Source organism: Schistocerca gregaria, chromosome 2, assembly GCF_023897955.1.
Source record: "Schistocerca gregaria isolate iqSchGreg1 chromosome 2, iqSchGreg1.2, whole genome shotgun sequence".
Lineage (NCBI taxonomy): Eukaryota > Metazoa > Arthropoda > Insecta > Orthoptera > Acrididae > Schistocerca > Schistocerca gregaria.
This window is the reverse complement of record NC_064921.1, coordinates 490,284,163-490,308,365: the sequence shown is the minus strand read 5'-3', so window position 1 is coordinate 490,308,365 and position 24,203 is coordinate 490,284,163. Positions and strand designations below refer to the sequence as shown.

Genomic DNA, 24,203 nt, shown 5'->3' with positions numbered 1-24,203 from the left:
TAATACAAATAATACCCAAGACTGGTGTGGTTTCTCGATCTGATTATGTCTATTTTGTCACTGTCTGCTAGATAAAACAAAATAGGCCTTTCTAATATGGTAGCAATTTTGTTTTTATAACACGACAGAATACAATCCAATAAATACCAATATCAAATGCCTATTAGGCCTACTACAAGCATAAAGTTTTATGTTAGGAAATAGTTTCACATTCCATTCATACACACCAGCTTCTCAAACATGAGATCGAAAAGTAGTATTAAGAAATTTTTATATATATTTGGAAACGTCTTATTCTGCCATAATGTTATGTCGCCGTTTCTTCTCCTTCCTCGTTCTAACAAACAATCTTATCACCAATTCTGTAGCTATTGCTGCCACTGTCAAAATTTGTTCTCTGATTAACTTCACTAGCCCTGCCAGAATCACAGGTTTACTTGATGATGATGATGATGATGATGATGATGATGATGAGTTCTATACTCCTTTACAGAGTGTAAGGGAGCGACGCGGGAGACCCGAGACGCCTTACTAGGCAAGGTTTAGTTATCCCGTGATTATTTTCTGGTTAGGCATTATTACGTGTTTGAACAACACATTTTCCTCATTACTTTCAGAATAGAGCTTACATTGCTGCTGGTCGGGGACTGTACTACTGGTCCTTACTAGTGTAGCGATCTGGCCAAAAGTTTTCTGTCAAAATTTCGTTTTCTTGAATACACCGAGAAGATAATACGTTATCCTTCTCACCTGTTATTCCTCTCAGTCATTTATTTCCATTCTGGTAGTCTGAATCTCTGGATTTCCCTAGTAATTATAACAACGCTGATCATTCACAAACCCAATCAACCACATAATCAGACAGCTATTGGCATTCATCAGTTCGGCTTTACTCACTCAGCTCGTATAGCCCCGTCACCTTGTGTTCATGTCTAGATGCGACGAGGATTCTCCTGACAGAGACATCACGTACACTATGGATGCATTGAAAAGTCAACTTATGATTCATTCAGAAATCAACTTAAAATGTGTTCAAAAATGTTCCAAAACTAACAGAGAAGCGTTGCAAAATCATAGGAATAATCGATAGGCAAACGTGCGCTGGATGCTAAGTGCTTTGGGGAACAGTTTTTTCCCTCAAGAATAGGAATTTGGCACCCCCTTTTCCCGGTGGCATCTAGCTGCTAGCTGTGACTGCTTGCACAGCCAACAGCCACATTCCTGTTGCCAGAAGCGGGAGAATCTACTTCTCAAAAGTGACTCAACTGTGCATGCGCATGAGGCCGTGCGTAACTGCTAAAACAAATCAAATGTAAACAGTTGCGGCTTCACGTTCATTGGAGGCAATTTTTTGTTATTAAGCGCTGCATAGCCTTCCTAAAGCCTTTGAAACATTTTCAATTGACAGACGCTTCCATGAGCACTGTGTGTCGTCGTCGTATATGGCGCATTACCTTCGCAGTTTAAGTTATTTTCGTTTTTTTCTCTCGTGTCTGTTTATTGCTGGTGTATTAATCTGCAGTAGCGGGATACAGTAATATCCTTTGTTAGAGTATCGGTTCTTACCAGTCAAAATTACAAAAATTTAACTGAAAACTAAAGCAATGAAAAATTACCGGAATTCTAAAAATATCCCAGGTTTTTCCCAGTTTTCTCCCAGATGGAAAAATCCCCGGGTTTTTCCCGGATCTCCCGGTTGTCCAGGGTCGTATGCACCCTGAGATAATATATATCACTAATGCTGATTTACTACAAAATACTCTTAGATTAGACAGACAACAATGGTAGCTTCCGAAAATTCTCAGAAACACACATTCATTCGTGTCGGCATACAACGAAATTCAGAGGTCATATATTCTTTGAAAGTAACTGTGAACCAAAAAAGCTGATTTGCTCCGAAATAAGATGCATACCCAAAATGGTCATACCAGTGATTAATGAAAATATAGTGTTGTACGTTTCTGAAAATCCTCAATAATAACCTATTTCTTACATAACCGCACAACAAAATTATAGAATGATTGTTTTGAACATGGATAGACCTATAGTTCTTCAAAATCTGAAAAGAGCACAATTAAGTTTAAGCCTATAACTGACGAAAACAGTACCAATTTACTGCGGCACTAGTAAATGTTCGAAATTTCACACCAAACAAATGGGTTTCGATACGATCAATAAAAGATATGCATAAGCGATGCAGACAGTAAAATATACAAATAAGAACTTCAAATCAGCACAGTAATCTTATAAATGTGTTATCACAAAGGAAAATTCTGAAGTAGACATATATATAAATAAATGTGCGATTGCACGGATTTTTCACTTGGCTGTTCCTGTGCCAACTTCTACACTGGGGTGCCCATGAAGAACATCACAGCATTCGTTTATCTTAGTCAAAACCACTGAAATGCGATGCATCAAGAAAACATGCCTTCTACCTATTGCAGCTAACAATCAAGGTGCTCTTTTGCTCCAAAGACGGATTCTGACAAGTTAATGACCAAGTTGTGTTTCTGTACTTCCACCAGCAAGTGCAACAGCCATATATTCCACAGAATGTCACCATTAATTGCACACAAACCGTATATTACGATAATAAACTAGCTGGGACGTTCATCAGTTGCCAAATTCTTCATGGTGGAGCATTTCTTCAAATAATTTTGCACCTGACTGTGACAAGGGCATTACAATTGCGCACTTGACAGCAGTTTTTTTACAAACCGGTAATCAACTGTTATGCCATTGTCATGAGCAAATGTACATATTTGTGGCTGTGAAATTTTTGTGGATCAAAGATTTTCAAATATTACAGCTACAAAGTATCTCAGTTGGTTTCCAAAGATGACAGTTGTTAATATTTAATTTGGGATGAAAATGACTGTGATTTTGGTAAAAATTTGATGTAAAAACATTTTTGTCAATAAATGTAGGACTTATAAAATAATGAACTATGTGACAAAAATAAAAAAAAATATTTTGAGAGGAAAAATATACAGGTAAATATGGTGCCATGTTCAAAGGGAAGTGACTGAACAAGATATTTTGTCCTTAAATGGCCCTGTATTACAAGCAGGCAGAGTATAATAGTGATTGTGAATTTGATAATGTTGTGCTTAGAATTCAGCTGGCTTTGGCAGGAACTCCATAAATTACCTAGGCATAACCATAGATATCACTGATCACATTCACACTTTTAAGATTTACAGGAAGCCTATCACCACTGTCATTTTAGTTCCTGTCAATTCTCAACACCAATGGACTGCCTTTCAATGATATACAGTCTAAAATCCATCTCCACTAGTCATGAATTAAACAGAACCAAACAGATAACATCAAGCAAGGGTTATACTTCAGTTTTTGTGGACTCCATAAGGCATAAAGCAACAACAACAGATCTCTCCTCTTGTCCTCAAACCACCATCTCAAAACCTTAATATATGGTGCATTGTTCCCTGTTTAGAAAAATCTCTTTTCTGAATGTTGCCAGAATGCTGAGATGTAGAAACTTCAAAACATCATTTATGGGCGCAACTCTATTGGACACTTTTTGCCCAATGGTAAAGCTCTTCCGCATCAGAAAAAGCGTAAAATATACAAAAAACACTTTTCATTGTACCAAATTCTATATAGGCCAGTCAGGCTGGGCAATATACACCCAATTGAAGGATCATCATAGAAGCTGGTGCTTTAGAAAAAAAGACTACTTTCGCAGATGACCCACTGGCTTTAAAAAGGCCACTTCTACATAGATCAACATGAATTCTTACATAATATCCACAAAGATAGAAAGATGGACTACCTTAAAATAATTAAAATTAATAAATGTATGTCCACCTGCACAAGCTTCGTACTGAGTGATCAGAGATAGTCCCAATACTCACCATATCTAACTGCAGATACTACATATAATCCCACTCAGACCATGTTGGAAATTACCTCTCCTACTCGTGCCCCGTTTTTCCTTTATTTCAATTACTGTAGTTTCATTTGCTCTGTCAAACATTTTACTTTGTTTAGTTATTATTGTTTACATTTATCTGTTTAGCCTTACTTGTTATACTGTGCCGTTTGTAATATTAGGTCAACGACCTTGCCGCACTGGTAGCACCAATTCCCAACAGTTCACCACAGTTATATGCAGTCAGGCTTGGCTAGCACTTGGATGGGGCACTGTCCATGTCTGCTGAGTGCTGCTGGCAAGCAGGTTGCACTCAGCCCTTGTAAGGTCAATTTTGAGCTACTTGGCCGAGAAGTTATGACACAGCTCACAAAAACTGACAACGGCCGGGAGAGCGGTGCGCTGGCTGCATGCTCCTCCATAGCCGCATCTGTTGATGCCTAAGGGCTGAGGATGACAAAGTGGCCAGTCAATGCTGTTGGGCTTTCAACACCTGTTCGGACAGTGTTTGTTTGTATATTGAACATTTTTAGGACAAGATTATCTTGTTCAGTCATCATGCTTCAAACATCATAAACAAATTTTACTTACTTTTGTTCAACTTGTTTTCCTCTCAAAACAATTATTGTAATTTGTCATATAGTTGACTAATTAATGAGTTACATATTTTTTTATCCCCGCAATTATTTTACTTCACATTTTTACAGGAATAATCACTTTTGATTTAGTACTAAATCAAACATTAACAGGTGTCACCTTTGGAAACCAACTATGACACTCTATAGTTGCACTATTCTAAAATCCTTGATCCCCAAAAAAATCACAGCCACACATATGTATCTTTGTACTTGACAATTGTGTAACAGCCAAAAACTGATTTGTAAAATAAAAAGTACTGTAGAATATTACAGTGCTGTGTGTTTTTTCATTTACAAAGAAAAGATGTAACACATATTGAACTTTTTCACTCTCAAATGCGTAACAGCTTTATCTTAAAAAATATTGTATACTTCTCCTATCGTAACAAACATAATTAACAGAAAGTGGACTCACTTTCAACACCATTACGTAATTCCTGATTCAGCACACTTTAAAGAAAAAATATTGTAATGCTGTTAATGGAATCAAATGATATTTATACTTACCCATCTGGACTGAACACCATTAAAAAAGTTGATCTCGTTTGTGCAGGGAGTTCACATCTCTGGAAAAAAAAAGTTTTAATGAAGCACACAAATGATGACATTACAAAAAACAAAAGATATTTATCATATTTTTTAGGTTTGCAGATTTTTCATTAAAAAAACATGATAAATTAACCTCTTCATTTCTGTCAGTAAAAAAATATCTTCATTAATCTAATATTTCTATTACATGTAACTGACAATGTAGAGCACTGACACTTGCTGCAGCAGTTAATTAATGACATATCGATGAACAAAGCACTGTTACATGTATCTTTGATGTTACATGGGTTCTGCATGCAGATAAAAGTCACCAGTTCCATGTGTCATCCACAATACATACGAAGTGAAGAGCGTAAGGTGACAGACATTGCAACTGGCATCACATTCATAGATCAGAGTAGGAAAGAAGCTAACAATGGTATTAGCTGTTTTGTTCATTATTTTTTTATAACTAGGCTTGTAAATAATAAGTGACTACTACACTATTAATATGGGAGTACGAAATATGCGGTTAATTTGAACTTGCTTTCACAAGATCTGCTGAACAGATACTCACGCAAATTTAGACTGGCTGTCCTTCTATAACAACCAAAACAGTGCTTTCAATTAACAAAGCATTTACTAGTTGTGCTCCTTTTCAGTTTCTGCCCAGTACTTGCAATGACTCCACTCTGGTTGTGAATGGAAATACTCCAACAGTGTTTTAGCCAGGATACTCTTATTTGTATACAACATGGAATCCCTCACTGCCCAAAAACTGACTAAGAGCCTTCCCTTTACGTTAACTGGTCATTCATTTTAAATTATCTCGTGGGCATTTCCAAATATTTGCATGTGTAGTTGGTTCCAGCCAGAAGTTCCTCTGACAATCAGTAGTTTTCTATTTGTCTTCTTCTTCTTCTAGTAACAGACAGCCTATTTAGAAACATGGCCTGTTTTAACACAGATCTTCTATCAGTCAGACTGTTCAACTGACAATCTTATCAATACATTTACTACAGGAACAGAAGGAGTTGCAGCCACAGCAGTGGTTGCTGAAAAATAAGTTCCATGGACCAATGTATTTTTGAATCATTTTCTTTATGCTGGACTGTACAGCAGACACCACAAGCAGAGATAACGATACTGATTGACAGAGATTTTGACTAAAACACATTCATCTTCATTAATCCTGCAATACCAGTGGAGAAAGTGGTTTGTTACTTATAAAAGAAATTTGCAGGTGAGAAAATATGGGAGTTTTCTAATCACTGAATTCTGTTTAGAAGTTCTGTCAAATAGTACAACAACAGCTAGAAAGGTTTTTCTTCAGTCTTCGTGGCTAACTTTGAAATGCTGTTTCCAAAGATATTGTCCAGAGCCAAATCATATACAAAACCCTATCCCTGTATCACAGCAGGCATTAAAAATGCCTACAGAACCCATTAAAAAAAACATAATGACAATGGCTTTTCATAGTTGCTCAGTACGACTCAATGATGATAATGCTATTATAACCAGTTATTGAATGACAAACTGTCACACTACAGCTTTGAAGATCCGGATTCTCAGCCGCTGTGACAGACAGATCTGTAGCTCTAGAGCTCATTAGGTTGGAAGGTGACAATTCGGTTGCAAGTTAACAAACAACAAATGAAAATATGGAGTAACAGACTAACCTGTAGTGTAGTGAGAGATGTACAATCATCCTCTATATAAAGCTTTCTGAAGATTTTAATACTGTTTATCACGCAAATCTTTAGGATATATTTAAGGCACTGAGAATTCATGAGGTAGAAAAACTGTCAGCGGCCAATGGAATGTTAACTTCAATCTTTCCTCATTAAACAGTGCACCAAGAATCACATAATTTATTGGGTACATGCGTGTAAAAGTGAGAGACATGAAGGAATATTCATTTGCATCCATTTATCAAGTCTCAAGGAGGAACTTAAAATGTTTAGCTCTGTACAAAACATGTTTAAGAACTGTGGTCCCAGTTTAGAATAATATTTGGATGAAGCATTCTATAGATAAATAACTAGCAGAATAGCTGATGATGGAATGAATCGTTTGTGGTACACTGTCCCAGTAAATATATTTGCAAATAAACAGTGATCACTATGTAAGTGTAGAACAAAACATGTGGCTAGTGATAAGAGGTGCTCAATGACGTGCTCTTTACAATCGACAGGGCAATGTATGAAGTTGGCAGTGACTACTGTAACAAATACTTATCAAAAGGTTTCTTTAAACAAAGAAAATTGGCTCATATCTGTAAAGGACATTAGTGCCACCAAAGTTAGTGTCCAGGCATTTGTGGGCGACATAGGAAATGATACTGGGTAGTAACGCAGAAGCAGTAATGCTGAAATCCATTTTCAAATTTTCATTTATAAAGGAAATACAGGAGTACTTTCCAAGCTTAATACTCACACCACAGCGAAATTGAGTGTTAGTGGTTTGAGAAAGAGTTGCAGTCAAAATTAATCAATACTCCCCCACCTGGTTTAATCTATATAAGATTCCATAAAGAAGTTTCAGATGATTTAGCCCCTCTGTTAACCAGATCACTCACGGATAGTAATTTTTAACACACTGTAGCTCCCTCAGACATAAAACTTTAACCTGACACTAGGAGCAAGCACAGCTCACACCTGTCTGAGAGAAGGATAGGAGAAATGATTCATAAAACTACCAATCAATATCACTGATATCCACCTGTTACAGCAGAACCTCAAAACATAGGAATTCTGGCCCCAAATGTAATCAGGTATCTCGACCAGAATCATCTCCATGCCAACCAGAATGGATTCCAAGCCATCGATGATGCAAAACCCAACCTGCGCTCTTTCTCACATGATATCCTCAAATTATGGACCAAATCAAACTTCTGGATGCAGATTTAATAACTTTTGATATGTAAATTACTTGATGCAGTTTAGTTATTTGCACATACCATGGATCATAATCATGAACTAATATTGTGCTGTGGTTCAAGTCACTTTTACAACGTAGGAGTTCCTGGAATAAGTCTTGCAAAGTACATCATGTCATTTTTTCATTTCCTGCAAAAAATGCATCTGTACTAACAAGTCTTTACTTTGATGAACCATTATTAATATCCAATAAACACAGTGTCCTCTAGAAACATTTGACTGATGTGCTGTGTGAAGTTACTGTTCCACAAACTGCAGTGCACAGACAGCTTCCACAATGCTCAAACCTGTGTTTTGTGTCCGCTGAGCTAAGACTTACTTATCACTGATGGAATATTTTTAACGTGAGAAATTTTCTTTTGATATCACACTGAAAGCTAACAGAAACTGCAAAAAAATATGGGAAGTGTGATTAGCAATAATACGTCAAGTATGGAGGGTGAATATGAAAACTACACTATTGGAAGGCAACATAATTCAGAAGGAGAAGTGAAAGAAACAGGTTATGAAGAAGAAGAGAAATTCTGGAAAATGTTACGTTACCACAGAATTTGTCTCTGTCTAAACTCTTAATTACTCCACAATACTACAGGAGGCTTTCTATGTACTATTTAATATTCACTGTCACAACGAACAATCAAGTAAATTTTATTGTTTTTAGATGGTACAGCAAAAAATTCAGGTTCTGTTTGTTCTTTTGTATATGATTTTGTGAGTAGTCAAGCTCCAGGATCCATACAATATCAAAATCATTGTACACTCCTGGAAATTGAAATAAGAACACCGTGAATTCATTGTCCCAGGAAGGGGAAACTTTATTGACACATTCCTGGGATCAGATACATCACATGATCACACTGACAGAACCACAGGCACATAGACACAGGCAACAGAGCATGCACAATGTCGGCACTAGTACAGTGTATATCCAGCTTTTGCAGCAATGCAGGCTGCTATTCTCCTATGGAGACGATCGTAGAGATGCTGGATGTAGTCCTGTGGAACGGCTTGCCATGCCATTTCCACCTGGCGCCTCAGTTGGACCAGCGTTCGTGCTGGACGTGCAGACCGCGTGAGACGACGCTTCATCCAGTCACAAACATGCTCAATGGGGGACAGATCCGGAGATCTTGCTGGCCAGGGTAGTTGACTTACACCTTCTAGAGCATGTTGGGTGGCACGGGATACATGCGGACGTGCATTGTCCTGTTGGAACAGCAAGTTCCCTTGCCGGTCTAGGAATGGTAGAACGATGGGTTCGACGACGGTTTGGATGTACCGTGCACTATTCAGTGTCCCCTCGACGATCACCAGAGGTGTACGGCCAGTGTAGGAGATCGCTCCCCACACCATGATGCCGGGTGTTGGCCCTGTGTGCCTCGGTCGTATGCAGTCCCGACTGTGGCACTCACCTTCACGGCACCAAACACGCATACGACCATCATTGGCACCAAGGCAGAAGCGACTCTCATCGCTGAAGACGACACGTCTTCATTCGTCCCTCCATTCACGCCTGTTGCAACACCACTGGAGGCGGGCTGCACGATGTTGGGGCGTGAGCGGAAGACGGCCTAACGGTATGCGGAACCGTAGCCCAGCTTCATGTAGACGGTTGCGAATGGTCCTCGCCGATACCACAGGAGCAACAGTGTCCCTAATTTGCTGGGAAGTGGCAGTGGGGTCCCCTACGGCACTGCGTAGGATCCTACGGTCTTGGCGTGCATCCGTGCGTCGCTGCGGTCCAGTCCCAGGTCAACTGGCACGTGCACCTTCCGCCGACCACTGGCGACAACATCGATGTACTGTGGAGACCTCACGCCCCACGTGTTGAGCAATTCGGCGGTACGTCCACCCGGCCTCCCGCATGCCCACTATACGCCCTCAATCAAAGTCCGTCAACTGCACATAGGGTTCACGTCCACGCTGTCGCGGCATGCTACCAGTGTTAAAGACTGCGATGGAGCTCCGTATGGCACGGCAAACTGGCTGACACAGACGGCGGCGGTGCACAAATGCTGCGCAGCTAGCGCCATTCGACGGCCAACGCCGCGGTTCCTGGTGTGTCCGCTGTGCCGTGCGTGTGATCATTGCTTGTACAGCCCTCTTGCAGTGTCCGGAGCAAGTATGGTGGGTCTGACACACCAGTGTCAATGTGTTCTTTTTTCCATTTCCAGGAGTGTATTTCTATTAGACACATGACCAGAGAAAAAGAAAAATATGAGTATGTTAAGTTCTTGCACTCGAGTTTCAGAATCAAAAAACTAAACCAACTTTTTACACATACAAAATTTTAAAACATGTGATTTCAGCTAAGTTGTCACTCCAGAGAAGGCCTCAATTATAGTACACTAATCTCAGAAAAAATGAAATGCTGCCACACAATAATATTTTAGGGATTAGTTAACACTGTGACATCACACTGATAAGACTCATCATGTTATTAACATTAGGAAGACACGAGTCTTTTTAAAAAAGAGTGATAAGTATTATCACCAACACCAAAAAAACTGAAAATAATAATCACACTAAAACAACATCCAAAAGAATAGAGGGATTTTGGATGGAGCTGTTCTTGTTATTAATGCCTTCACACACGCTAAAAGCTTGAAATCATCAGACCACAGAGGAGAAAAATAGTGGTTTGCTTGGACCCCAACTGTAACTTCAAAATGCACACTGTTTATAAAAAAATAGTATCACATTGTGTCATTTATGTAGCTGCATTGCATCACACTTCAAATAATATATCAATGGCTAGTGTTGTTCACAAGGCCTAAGTATTTTTCTTTTACGTACAGTTCATCTACACTTAAACATGCCTCTCTCTCTCTCTAGTCCCTCCCCCCCTCCCCCCCACACACACACACAAAAAACACACACACACAAAAACAAACGCACACACACATATACAAATTAGATTAGTAAACATTCAGAAATTCCTCTACAACACCGTAGTGATCGAGAAGTAGCTAGGATTCCATTTCTGTATGAAATTACTTTTATTATTTATTACATTCTTAACATCACTGGGTTTGCTTTACTTTGACTACTTTCATTGATTAATGCTTTATGGTATCCTACCGTGAGGTAACTTGGTATTGGGGAAGAAAATGCTTTTGTTGGAGAGAAGATATTAATAGGTAATGTAAACTTTAATACCTCTTGTAGCCAGCTCTAAGCTGTTGCGCATGCTGACAAGTGCACCATAACACATTTCCACTCTCATGAAGTTTGTTGTCTATGACCAATCACTATTCGAAAACAACGGAGGCATTCATAAATAAAATATCAGAATGCAAAATGGTGTATACTATACTTTACTCAGCCTTAATGTGAAACAAATGAGTGAATTATTCAGCCATAAAAACAACCAACATTATTAATGTAAATATGAGAGTGGCTTGAGGATTTCTTTTTAGGGTTTGGGGCAACCTGTTATCATGGAAGGACAACTATCAATAGATGTCAAAATAACTTCGGACATGCTCCAGGGAAGTGCGCTGGGCCATTTTCTGTTCTTGCTTTATATTAATAAACTGCAGACAATATTAATAGTATATTTAGACATTCTGTGGATGAATCAGTTATCTATATTGAAATTCTGTCTGAAAAAGAGAACTACACAAATCAGATTACAATAGCATATTTCAAAGTGGTGAAAAGAGTGGCAACATGCTTCAAATGTATAGAAATATAAAACTGTCCACTTCTCAGTAAAACTGTGCACTTTTAAGAATGCAAAATCATTTTACACTGATCCCATAACTACAAACCCAATGAGTGACAACTGGAATCAGTCAACCTATACAAATACTTAGTATAACAATTTGTAGGGATATGAAATGGAATAATCACAAACCCCTCAGCTGCAGGTAAAGCAGGCAGCACAAGACAGGGAAAATGCAATCAGTCTACAAAGGACATCACTCATAACACATTCATGCCTCCCATTCTGGAATAATGCTGAAGTGTGGTGGACCCATACTAAATATAACTAACAGGAGGCATTGAATGTAAAGGCAGGGCAGTATGAATTGCTACAGGTTTCCTTGAGACATGGCAAAGCATCATAGAAATACCACAAGTCAGACATTTTAAGATAGATGCCAACTGTCTGACAAAAGCTTACTCACAAAGTTCAAAGAACAGGTATTAAGCAAGGAACATAAAATATAACCTCCTACATTCTGCTCATATAGGAACTACAAATACAAGAAATCTTGAGTTACTTATCGATTAATAATTATAATGCTTGTTGGTGATTTTTCATGCTTTGTAAATAAAGTTGGGTGGTACTTTCTTCTATTAGTTTTGAACTAATAATATTTTTTGGAATTTCCTGTAGTATTGGAAATAAACATATAAAAGTAGGTTTTTGCAACGACAAAAATTTATCTCAGGCTACACAACACATCAATCTATATGGCAATTTTTCAAGTTGATATGCCTTAGTTTCGGTGATCCACAACTTGTCACATTACTACCTAACCTAGGGCTTGTCTTTTGCAGATCAAGTTTTCTTCCCACTCTCCATTTAAGAAACAAATCAGTTCAAAGCTTGCCAAAAGAAAACAAAGCTGCATACTCCTTGTCTCGTCGAGAAACATCTTTCTCTTGAAAAAATGTTTCCTGTGGTGTGTTGCAACATGTTAGCAACTTTGCTTCTTGTAACTGTTTCTGTCCACCCTGGTGGCAAACATTTTTCATTAACTGCAATGCTATGTTGTATTATTCTTTCATATTGTTATAACTAGTGATGAAGAAACTTCGTTATTAAAACACTGAAGGGCCCACAAATGAGATGAAATATGTCAGTGGTGGGAAAAAAAATCAGAAAAACAAAGTCGAGCAGACATGCTGTTACTATTCATTTCTGAGCATGGCACATTTTGCATTTCAAAGCAAGCTATTGTAAGTGACCCTACTTTCTTTTCTACACATTTTTGTCAGCATTCTACCAAATGTAGGAGCAGTTCTCTACAGAGAATCTTTTTGATTACTACTGTTCTCGTACCGCTTGCTCTGTATATTGCACAATCAGTATACAGCTCAGTGTAATGATGGCCCAACAGTATGCTGCCTCCTTCACTACCTGTTTTTAACTTAATACAGCACGCAAAAATGCAACACCTATCAACTCTATATAGCAGATGAAAATGCAAGATATAAATAGGCACTAGGATGGCACAGCAGTGACCATTGGTAGCTTGCCTCAACCACTGTTTTCTTTGAACTGTACCGACACTGCTATGAATAGGGGTTTCCCTGTTTCAAAACATGTTTCCAAAGAGTGTATACATATAGCAGTCAGAAACACATTTTGACAAACTGTTACCAGCAGCATCGAGTGAAAGAATCTGGTACACCATAAGAGCACTTTTGTCGTGACACTGATGCAGTCATTCTCTCCATGCTCCACAAGTGAAAAGGTATACCAATATACACAGCACAATGAGAAGTAGCCTCAGCTATGCATATCACAGTGGTGTGTATGTTATGGATAGAGAAGCAGCCACTTTTAATGAACAGTAGGCCTAAACAAATATAGCCCAATGATCAAAAGGAATATTTACACAGACACATCCCTATCAGCGAAGAAGTTATAATTTACACACAGTAAATATGGCACAGAAAACAGCTCCTTGTCTTTTATTCATTTCCATTGCAGTACTCTCTAGGGAGCTCAAATAACTAACAGTACTGATACTGTAATTATTTGAAAATTTTTTGATACCAGTACAACAAATTACAGATAACGGTCACACATAATTGGATTTTGAGGCATTATTTAAAGAATAATATGTAACTCACTATAAGATCCTTAGTAAAAATTAAATATTAGAAAAATTGTCTGGCCAAAGTTATAGTACATTGTGGGCCTCAATGTTGTAGCTGGTGATGAAATGAACTGCGAGTTGTTTCTTGGCCTAGCAAATGCTTTGATATCTTCAGCTACAACCCATTACTAACAAAGAAGACTACACGAATCAAACAGGTTAGCACGAGTGAATACTACAGAGAAATTTTCAAGAACGCATAGTTAAAAATCTGTTTCAACGCACTACCTACATTCATGAATACAGTCTCAAAAGCAGTCCTCAATATGCTTCTATTTCTGTTATCAAATATGAAACAGGGCTGTTTTTAAGGCGAAAACACAAGGATCACAACCACTAAAAATGTGTGTTATAGATTTCCATTCAATGGCTGTGATGCAGTAGTGATAGTGCGCTGTAGCTTCTGACTTTCAATGTATAGACTTATCTTTATGCTTCATATCACTGTTACCTTTAATTTTTCATTGATCATTTGATATTTGTTTCCCCTTTCCAGTATCTTGCTGATATGGATTCTATCCATGCCGAGTGTTTCCCCTTTTCAATATCTTGCTGATATGGATTCTATCCATACCAACACTCGGCATGGTGGCTTATGGAAGCAAATGTAATCCATTTCCCATTTACAGTCATTCCCATCAGAAACTACTCTGGGCGTCAACTTAGATTGCACAAATTGCAAGTAACCATAGCCTTGTCATTAAATGCGAGAGATACATTACTCTCCCGTGAGTTAGGCCTACATGTTCAAAATAGAGATTTCACTACTGCACAATGCAATGCGTCTGGATGTACTTTGTAATTTCAGTTATAGGGAAGAGTGGATTAAATTTGGTGCAAATGTTTATGACTATGATTATGGAGTCTTTTTAAAATTAAATAAAGCAATCACAAAGCAGGGTTCAAATATTGCTATACTATTGTGTTTTAAATATGGAGCGGTTTTTGCCAATGATGACTCTAAATGCCATGCAACACTACACATGGATCTTTATTTCACATTTCTTTTAGTTTCACCAACTCATTTCCAATCAATTTGAAATTCTATGTTACTGATAGTTCTCTAATCACAAACAAGATTGCAGTGGGTAGTGGAGGGGGGGGGGGGGGGGGGAGGAGAGAGAAAAAAGGGAGGACACTTCACTCATGCACATAACACAGTCACTTGCATTTTTCTTAGTTTATTCAGTTAACAATTATGTAATCTGCACCAAAATAGTCCGACACTTGTTTACTGCCAATTACACATTTCCAAATTTACCTTGAAGTTCTAGAATTTATCATGAAAAGTGCTTTACATAAGGAAATGGGTGTCTAAATGCCATATAGCAAGAACATGAACATTAGGCAATGTTAAAGATCAATGTTATCACAATGTTCATTTGCCAGACTCATTGGCTTCACTAACTCTTGAAGAAATTTATCACCTTTCAATCTCTGCAAACACTACAAATCAGTCTGCTATGACAACCATGATTTCAGGGGGAATTCAACACACTACCACACTGTAGGGTAATGCCTCACACAAACTGCAATAAAATTTAAAAATCCACTGGTACCTATTGAAGAGGTATGGCACATTCTCACCTCAAGGTATACTTAAAATCTTTTTTTTTCTACAGCCTACAAGAAATGTAAACAAGTGACAAAACAAAAATTAAGTGAATTTTTTTGCTTTTATTACAAGAATTAATTAAAAACTTTTTTCCTTGCATTTCCATTTTTATTAAGATACAATGAAAAATGCTGAATCACTTGATGTATTGTTGAGCCAATGAGTAGTAGACAGTTGCAGTGGGAGAGAAAAAAAGTGGAAGTTATCTTTACTGTTTCCATTACTTGTATTGCAACCAGAACCGTCTCGTACCAGTACATTACTAGACATATCAGCCACTGTACTTCCTTATAAGATAGGGCCTATATAATGCTTCAAATTGGAAAACTGGCTTACTACTTGCAATCCAGCCTTGAAGATACAGATTCCTAAACCAGATCTCAAGCTTCACTGTAGATCATTGTCACAATAACAAAAATTAAAGCAGAAGTATGACTGGAGGGCTGGGAAAAAGCCGTGGGGAGGGGCTTCAGTTTTGAGATAATCTACAACGCAGAGAATGAAGGTTTTACTACACATTACTACACACAAGACTAACTGCAACGAAATGTTTCCATGATGAGATGGTTCATCAAAACATTTAAACTGTTGCGACTGTAAAATTTCCTTACACCTAACAAATGATCGAAAAATCACTTTAGTAGCTAGCGCTTTGCAAGAAGGCAAACGCACTGAACTGTTGGAAGCAGATCCTTGAAAGCAATGTTTTCAGTAATCCGAGCTCGCTAGCTTTCAAATATCGAAGAAACGGCATCTCTTTTCAACACTTACCTTTCTGCAGTAACATCAGAAATTAGTATCACACTTCATAACTTGCCCGCCCCCACCCCCTCTCGCAACCTTATGCTATATCGGCCCAAAAACACAATTAACACTTATTTTCAGTGAAAACATGCACGAACAACTAATTGCGCACGTACTATTTTTGGACACGATTAATAACACTATATTCCACAAAACTCTATAGCAACTGATACACTTGTCAAACCATGTTTTTGCACTGTCGAAAGCACAGCCAGTAAACATTACTCAATGTTAGCTAACCATTTCCAGATAATTCTTCGTCACAAGTTTATCTTCAGCAACTGCTTCAAAGTCGGGATTAGCTCTTCCTAAGTTATATCCCAGCTCCCTGTAAGTAAGTCCTTTGTAGACATTGTTTTTAATTTTCCTTGGCACAACGCGAGGCTTCTTGCTGAAGTCCACTGGTTTGTCACTGTTTCCATACATTCCATAAGTATTATGATGCAGTTGTGTTCACCAATGACCCAACCTGAAAAGTAGATCAATCAATATTATCTAAGCAATGCTTATTTATTATAAGTGTATCACAATTTCAAACTGACATTCCATCCATGTACATGATTATTTCGTTAGGTTATAATACAAATCATGATATGGTCTCGACAACCTCTCTAAACAAGTTACCTTAACATAGTAAATAAAGAAGCTGTTTTTAAAAATTGACGTCGCAATAAGATTCTTCCGAATACTATTGCACTCAACACAAACTTCTACATAGAACGACGCTCTTGGACTTCTTCTTCCTACCCTATTCTAGCAGAATGGTAGTACACTTACCGTTCCTTTTACTTTTACGTTTTTCGCACTGTGTCTATAACATTCAGATTCGTACACGGTAAAATCTTTAAAAATTCAATGCATCACGATGTATTCAAATATACAAGCCATATTGTACTCCTATTGGAATAATGCCAAAAACTGTATCGAAACGAAATATCGACAGACACGACCATCGATTTCGTTTCAGTGAATTGCTGTAACATGAGAATTCTCCGAACTGTGCTTGCCTGCCACAACATACCTCGCAGTTCACTACTAAAATCAGCATTTTTTAATTTTTTTAATGCTGACGAAGACAGTGTTTTTCAAGAAACCGTAAGCCCCTACGTCAATCCCGCATTTCCAAAAACCGAGAGGAAAAGAAAAATTCTTCAAACCAAACAGTGGATCACGAAGGAAATAAAAGACATGAGGGATAACTTAAGACGAATGAAACAGAGGGAAATTATTGAAAGCTACCAGCAGACCATAAGAAATACAGTCAGTTGATAAGACAAGAAAAATACAAATTAACAAATCAATTAATCAGTTTATTTCAAAATTTAAATAATAATAAATATTTAAAAGATATAATTAACACTGTGAGGGATAACAAAACATGCACACAGAAAAAATGAAATAGAAAATATGAAACTGAATAACAATATCATCAGAGATAAAACAGTTGTTAACATCCTGAATCATTACACTTCCATGCAACATATCTTGTGGGAGACCAAAACTGAATTTCGGAAACCATTAATAAATGTGGTACATAGATCTACAGATGTACTCTGCAAAAAAAAAAAAATAATAATAATAATAATAATAATAATAAAAAAATGACTGTGAAGTGCGTGGCAGCACTGACGTATCACTGTACCAGTTATTAGGATTTTTACCATTCCATTCACGTATGGAACATGTGAAAATTGATTGTTAAAATGCCTCTGAGCGTGCCGTAATTATTCTAATATTCTAATCTTATCCTTAGGTTCCCCGTGGGAGCAACGTGTAGTGGATTGCAGGACATTCCTAGAGTTATCACTGCAAGCCGGTTCTTGAAACTTCTTTAGTAGATTTTCTTGGCACATTTTCCATCTATCCTTAAGAGTCTACTAATTCAGTTCTTTCAACACTTCCCCTGTGGGTCAAACAAATCTGTGAACTTCTCTGTCAGTCCTACCTAGTATTGGTCCTGCACACTAGAGAAGTATTCCAGGATGAGCCGAACACCTCATGTGTAAGCAATCTCCTTTGTAGACTAAACACATTTCTGCAGTCTTGTACCATTAAATTAAAGTCTATTACCAGCTTTACTCAGAGATGGGTCTATGTGATGATTCCACTTCATGTCCATACTAAGGGTTACACCCAAATATTTATACACGTTTTCAGTTTCCATCTGTGATTCCCTGATATTATATCATTGGATACCGGTACTACTTTTGCTGTGAAGTGCACATTTTTACATTTTTGAACACTGAAAGCCAGTTGTGAATCATTGCACAACTTTGAAATCTTATTAAAGTCTGACAGAATGTTTGTATTGTTTTTTTTCAGACTGCTTCATTGTTGGTAACTGCCTCATCTGCAAAAAGTCTGACATTACAATTAATATTGTCTGCAAGACCATTAACATGCAACATGAATAGCAACTCACCGAACACGCCTCCCTGGAGTACACTCGAACTTACTTCTACATTTGTCAATGATTCTCCATCCAAGATTACATGCCACATCCTCCCTATCAAGAAATATTCACTCTAGTCACATATTTCGTCTGATGCCACATATGATCGCACTTTGATAATAAAGTGCAGGTGTGGTGCTGAGTCAAATGCATTTCGGAAGTCGAGGAACCCTACATCTACCTGACTTCCTTGATCCATGCCTTTCAGGATATTATATGTTTGGCATGGAGGAGGTAGTTCTGTTCGAGTTACCTCATTATGTTTGAGCTCAGGATATGTTATAAGATTCTACAAGACATGGATGTCAAGGATTTTGAACAGAAGTTCTGTGGATCGCTTCTGCTACACTTCTTGTAGGCAAGTGTGACCCATGCTGATCTGTGCTTTCTTCTAGCTACTGGGCATAGTCTTTTGTTCGAGGGATCTATGGTACATTTTAGTTAACACAGGGGTTAAATATGTTGTGAACTGTGCATAGAATCTGTTAGGCATTCAATCTGGCCCTGGGGCTTTGTTCAGATTTAACGTTTTCAGCTGTCTCTCAACACCACTGCCACTAATACATATTTCGCTACTTTTTTCAGAAGTATGAGACATAAACTATGGTAGTACTCCTGGGTTTTCCATTGTAAATGAACATTTGAAAACAGGGTTAAACATTTCTGCTTTTGCTTTGCTACTCTCTATTTGAGTTCCTGTCTTGTCCATGAGAGCTGGACACTAACAGCTTTTACACGAGACTAGAATTTCTTTGGGATTTTGTGGTAGATCATTTGACCATATTCTATTATGGTAGTCACTGAAGGCTTCACACACTGCTGTCTTGACTGCAAATATTCATAATCTCTCTATCTATAGCCCTATGCATTGTTTGATATCTATTATGGAATAGTCTCTGTTTCTTTAGAAGTTTCACTGCTGCATACCATGGAGGATCTCTCCCATTACGAATTGTTCTACATGGTTCATACCTATCCAGAACACAGCAACTACCCTTCTAAACCTGTGCTGTAGTTCCTCTACATGCTCTTGTTCTGAACTAAAAGTTTCAAGTTGTCACTACTGCTATTTTGTCTAGTTTGTGAACATATAACTTTTTCTGCTTGTTATTGTTATCCTTTGCATTTTGGCATTCATTGTTGCTATAATTGACATATGCTCACTGGTACCAATTTCGATGTGGACGTCCTCAAAGTGGCCAGGTCTGTCTGTTGCCATTAGATCTAATATATATCTGTCATGAACTGGGTTCTGAACTATTGTTGTAGCTAGTTTTCAAGAAAGGTACTTAACATTTCACATTATGTTCTTCATACCCACCACTAATAAAACTATAATAATCCCAATTGATTGTTGAATGATTTAAGTTTTCTGTAATGTTTACAGTATGATTAAGGAACTTATGTATAAGTGAACTGAGGTTTCCTCTAAAATGTTTGGTTACATCAAGAGGTGAGTTTGGCTGCCAATACTAGGATCCTGTCATAATTTTATGCCCACCCTTGATACCGATTATTGCCCAAACTATCACACATGCAGTTGCAATTTCTATCTTGGTCGATATCTGTTTCTTGTCTACTGTAAGAAACACACCACTTCCGTTTCTCATTTCCCAATCATTGTAGTATATGCTTAAATTTTCTCTGAAGATCTCACTGCTGTCAATTTCGGGTTTTAACTAGCTTTCTGTGCCTAATATTATGTGAACGTTTTGCTTTTTAGAAGTGCCTCAAAATCTGGAGCTTTGTTGTGAATGCTTTGGCAGTTAATCATTAGAATTTTAATACTAACACGTGAGAGGCATTTCCTTGGGTCTTAAACTGGTACTTCTGGGTTTCCTACAGCTATCGTTATCTGATATGGATGGAGAGTTGCCAAATCTAAAAAATCCTTATGTACACTCCATACACAGTTAGCTACTTGGGTAGCTGTTTCTGATGTGTAATGACACATGACCTATTTAGGGAGACTGTAGAACAATCAACCCTTTGGAGCCAGTCTAGATAGTCACAGCCTATCATGCTACCAGGGTCAGCTTCCAGCGGTGTAAAGGCTGAGGATGCCATTGTGCCATTGTGTCAGAGATGTGAGATGATAGATGAATCATCAGCTTCGGGAGGGATGCTGACATGATGAAACAGAGGAAGTAGGGGAGCGGTGTTGGATGGTGGTGCACTTAGTATGATGCAACCTTGATCAGATCAGATGGACACTGCCTTTTACAGTCTTCTGTTGCTTTAATAGATATCTCCTTTTTGGCTATAAATTACTTTAGTGATTCCATCCCCTCTGTTAGTAGATGGACTGATCCAAATATGACCTTGGAGCTCAAAAGAAAGGGATCATTTGTGCCAATGTGTGCCAGATTCTGTAGTTGGCTGCACCTTTTCTCCTCAATGGCTGCCAGAATAGCCTCTTCAACATGTTGAATGAGGCCTCCAGGCATACACACTGAGTGTATTTGGTGTCTTCTGATCCCTTGCTGCCATTTCCTTAATCGGTACTGTTATTCACTATACAGTTGAACTGCTGGCGATTAATAGGACACCTATCCCTTTACTTTCACTGCCCCTTGATAAATGACATTGTAGGTATCCCAGCAAGTGGAGTGAGACTCGCAGGCTCAGTTTTGGCTTCAGTGAAAGACAGGCCTCAAACATATTGGTTAGTTGGATTGGTGCCACATTCTGAGTTCTCCTTGATCTTTGTCTCGCCTGTACAGGATTCCTAGATCTGTCATTGGCACATCGCTCACAGCAAAGTCGACGGTTAATGATGCGGTTTGTGCTTCCTGCAGGAGATACAGTGTCCACAGGGGAGAATAGTACTTGGATTATCTTTAGCACCTCTGGTACACAGCCATTGGTAGACCTCCCAATAGACCCATCTGATGCTCCTAACCACTCAACAGTTGTCAGGGCGATTTCCAGCTGCTTACAGACAGCTATTGACTTATCACCCACCTGAGAACAGCAAGCATGGTAGGGCTGCATTATGCCAGGTGCAATATTTTACAAGACAGAAAATAAATAATTTATGCGCTGTGCAGTATTTTACAGAATAGTAAACAAATAATTTTATACAAAGTTTGCTGATTGTCTTTTGATTTACCTGCTACAAATATTATCAATAGTTTTTTGAAACTTAAGTAATTTACAGGCAAAAACGACTATATATACCTATTACAACAACTGAAAACTTGGTACAAGTCAGTGTCCATCTCATCTGGTCAAGGTTGCACCATAACAAGTGCACCACCATCCAACAACCCTCTCCTATGTCCTCTGTTTCATTGTCTCACCATCTGTCCTGAGGTTGATGAATCAGCCATCACCTCACTTCCCTGTCTCAACGGCACCCTCTCAGTTTTCGGACAACATTGTACCACCTCAGTTTCTACACTGCTGGAAACTGGCTCGACCTCATTGGACAATAATACCGACACAGCCTTCAAGCTCTCGTCTGAAGACACTGCAACCACAGGTGCCAAAACAGTGTCCATGTTTGGTCGATCACATCGTCAACTGAATCACTTCTAAGACTACCATCTGTATGGTATTACTATACTCTTTACTCAGTGTTCGATGTGCTCTGCATTCATGAGAGGAAGGGGGCTCTGTAGGAACTCTGTCCTATAGCAACACTAAACCTCTGGAGTGAAGGCATAGTGAAACAGAATCGCTGACTCTTTGGTCTGGTCTCTGACCTTGATGCATGTAGATATGTATATCAAGTGATAGAACAGCTTGCATATATTACAAAGTGTATGTAAGTCTTTATCTCACTATCAGTAACCAGTGCCTACATGTGTTTTGCTTAACCTATTTCGTAATAAGTAGGTGGTTGTGATTTACAGTTACTGTAGGTACAAGTAATTGATGTATCATGTCACATTAGCTCTCTCTTTCAATAGGTGTCTATATTGTCAGCATTTGTAGTAAATTAACGCCACTGTCGAATTTTTTCAGTAACCACAGCCTGAAAAAAGCTTCAGAGAAACAGTAAAACTTGTGCCAAGTACTGGAGCACATGTATCAGTGAGAGAAGGGTGCTGTAATATCATGCAGGCTGTAGTCATGGAAGTGATCTGATTGACGATGCGGTCGACCAAATCTGGTTACAGGGTCGTTGGACAAGAGCTGTAAGACTGCATTGGTGTTGTCGTCAGGTGAGGATGAGTTGACTTCAACAAGTATCTAGATAGAGGGTGCTGTCGAGTCGGAGAAGTGAGGTAATGTGTGATTCATCAAGCTCAGGACGGCTTGTGACATGATGAAACAGAGGAAGTAGGGGAAGATTATTCTATGGTGGTGCACTCACTATGACACAGCTTGATCAGGTGGGATGGACGCTGATGATCGTGACACTCCATGGAGGGTCAGTCTGCAGAGGTTCCTCAATTTTCTCTGAGTTGGCCTCAGTGTGATCGTGAAGCACACAAGCTGGCTTCAGTCAGTTAACGGAAACAGTGATGTTTTCGTTCTGGTAGAAGATGTACTCTCAGTCAAGCACTCAGAATGGGCCTATACAGTGGGGAAGGTGAGCTCCAGTTGAATAGTGTCATCATGTGCCATTATGTACTGGTCTGTGTCCAAATACTTATGGGTGTAGATGCAGGAGACAGAGTGTGCCTGTGTAGAGGTGTATGTAATCATGAGATGTGGTGGCTGATGTTGCCTACTAGTGTAAGTAGATCCATGGCTGAGACAGTTGGTGCAGTCTCGAAATAATCTGCTGACAGGTAGATTGGTTCTCTGTAGGTGATCTGAGCTAATAGTGCATTTAGGTCCTCCTTAAACGCCATGCAGATGACTAGTAAAACTCACAGGAGAGCACCTCTCCAATATCTCGCATAGCATAGGAGTGCAGCTTTCAGTGCGTGACACCAATGCTCCACTAAACCATTTTTTGGAGATGGCAGGTGGTGGTGTGGAATCACTGAACACCAACTCATTAAAGAGGCCCGCTTCGAACTGTCACCCTTGGTCAGTGGTGATGACAGTGTGTCACCCGCAGCTGGCTATCCAAGTATCTATGAAGTTACAACAGTAGTTTCCACTGTAATGTAACCAATAGGCATAGCCTCCACCCATCATAACCCAGTTAACGATGGACTATGTGTAGAGAGAGCCTTGGAATTTGGGTAGGGGTATTACAAAGGCGACAAGCATATGTAAAAAGTGCCTCCTCAGAATGTCAAAATGCCTGAATGGGGTATAGCATGGCAGTCAATCTTGGAGTCTTGGCTTGGGATGCACACTGTGGTCTATAGTTTACAGCCTTATCTGATTGCAGGTGAGACTAAGTTTTCAGTGAGATTACATGATTCTCTATCCATCACTCTCAGTACTGATCTCTGACATCGATAGTTCCTTCCTTTTCCTTTCTTTTCTCTCCCCTCTACCTTCAATTTACATATTAGGTGAGATGTTTGACAGTTCTGGATACACCTGGCTGTGCAAGGCCATGTAAATTTGTCAAACACCAGGTG

At 38.7% G+C, this 24,203-nt stretch overlaps 1 protein-coding gene across 2 annotated transcripts in view; it reads right to left on the bottom strand.

Annotated features, from left to right (window-relative positions):
• Positions 1-17,194, bottom strand: part of LOC126327838 (uncharacterized) — a 298,189-nt gene extending 280,995 nt beyond the window's left edge. The window contains exons 1-3 of one of the 2 annotated variants that reach the window (XM_049995920.1): positions 17,037-17,194; positions 16,500-16,728; positions 5,044-5,102 (exon numbers count right to left, since the gene is read on the bottom strand). In XM_049995920.1, coding sequence (XP_049851877.1) covers positions 5,044-5,102; positions 16,500-16,685 — 245 coding nt within the window. In that variant the 5' untranslated portion in view covers positions 16,686-16,728; positions 17,037-17,194. The remainder of the gene's footprint in view (positions 1-5,043; positions 5,103-16,499; positions 16,729-17,036) is intronic. The other variant, XM_049995922.1, reaches the window with a different exon arrangement.
• Between the last annotated feature and the right edge of the window lie 7,009 nt (positions 17,195-24,203).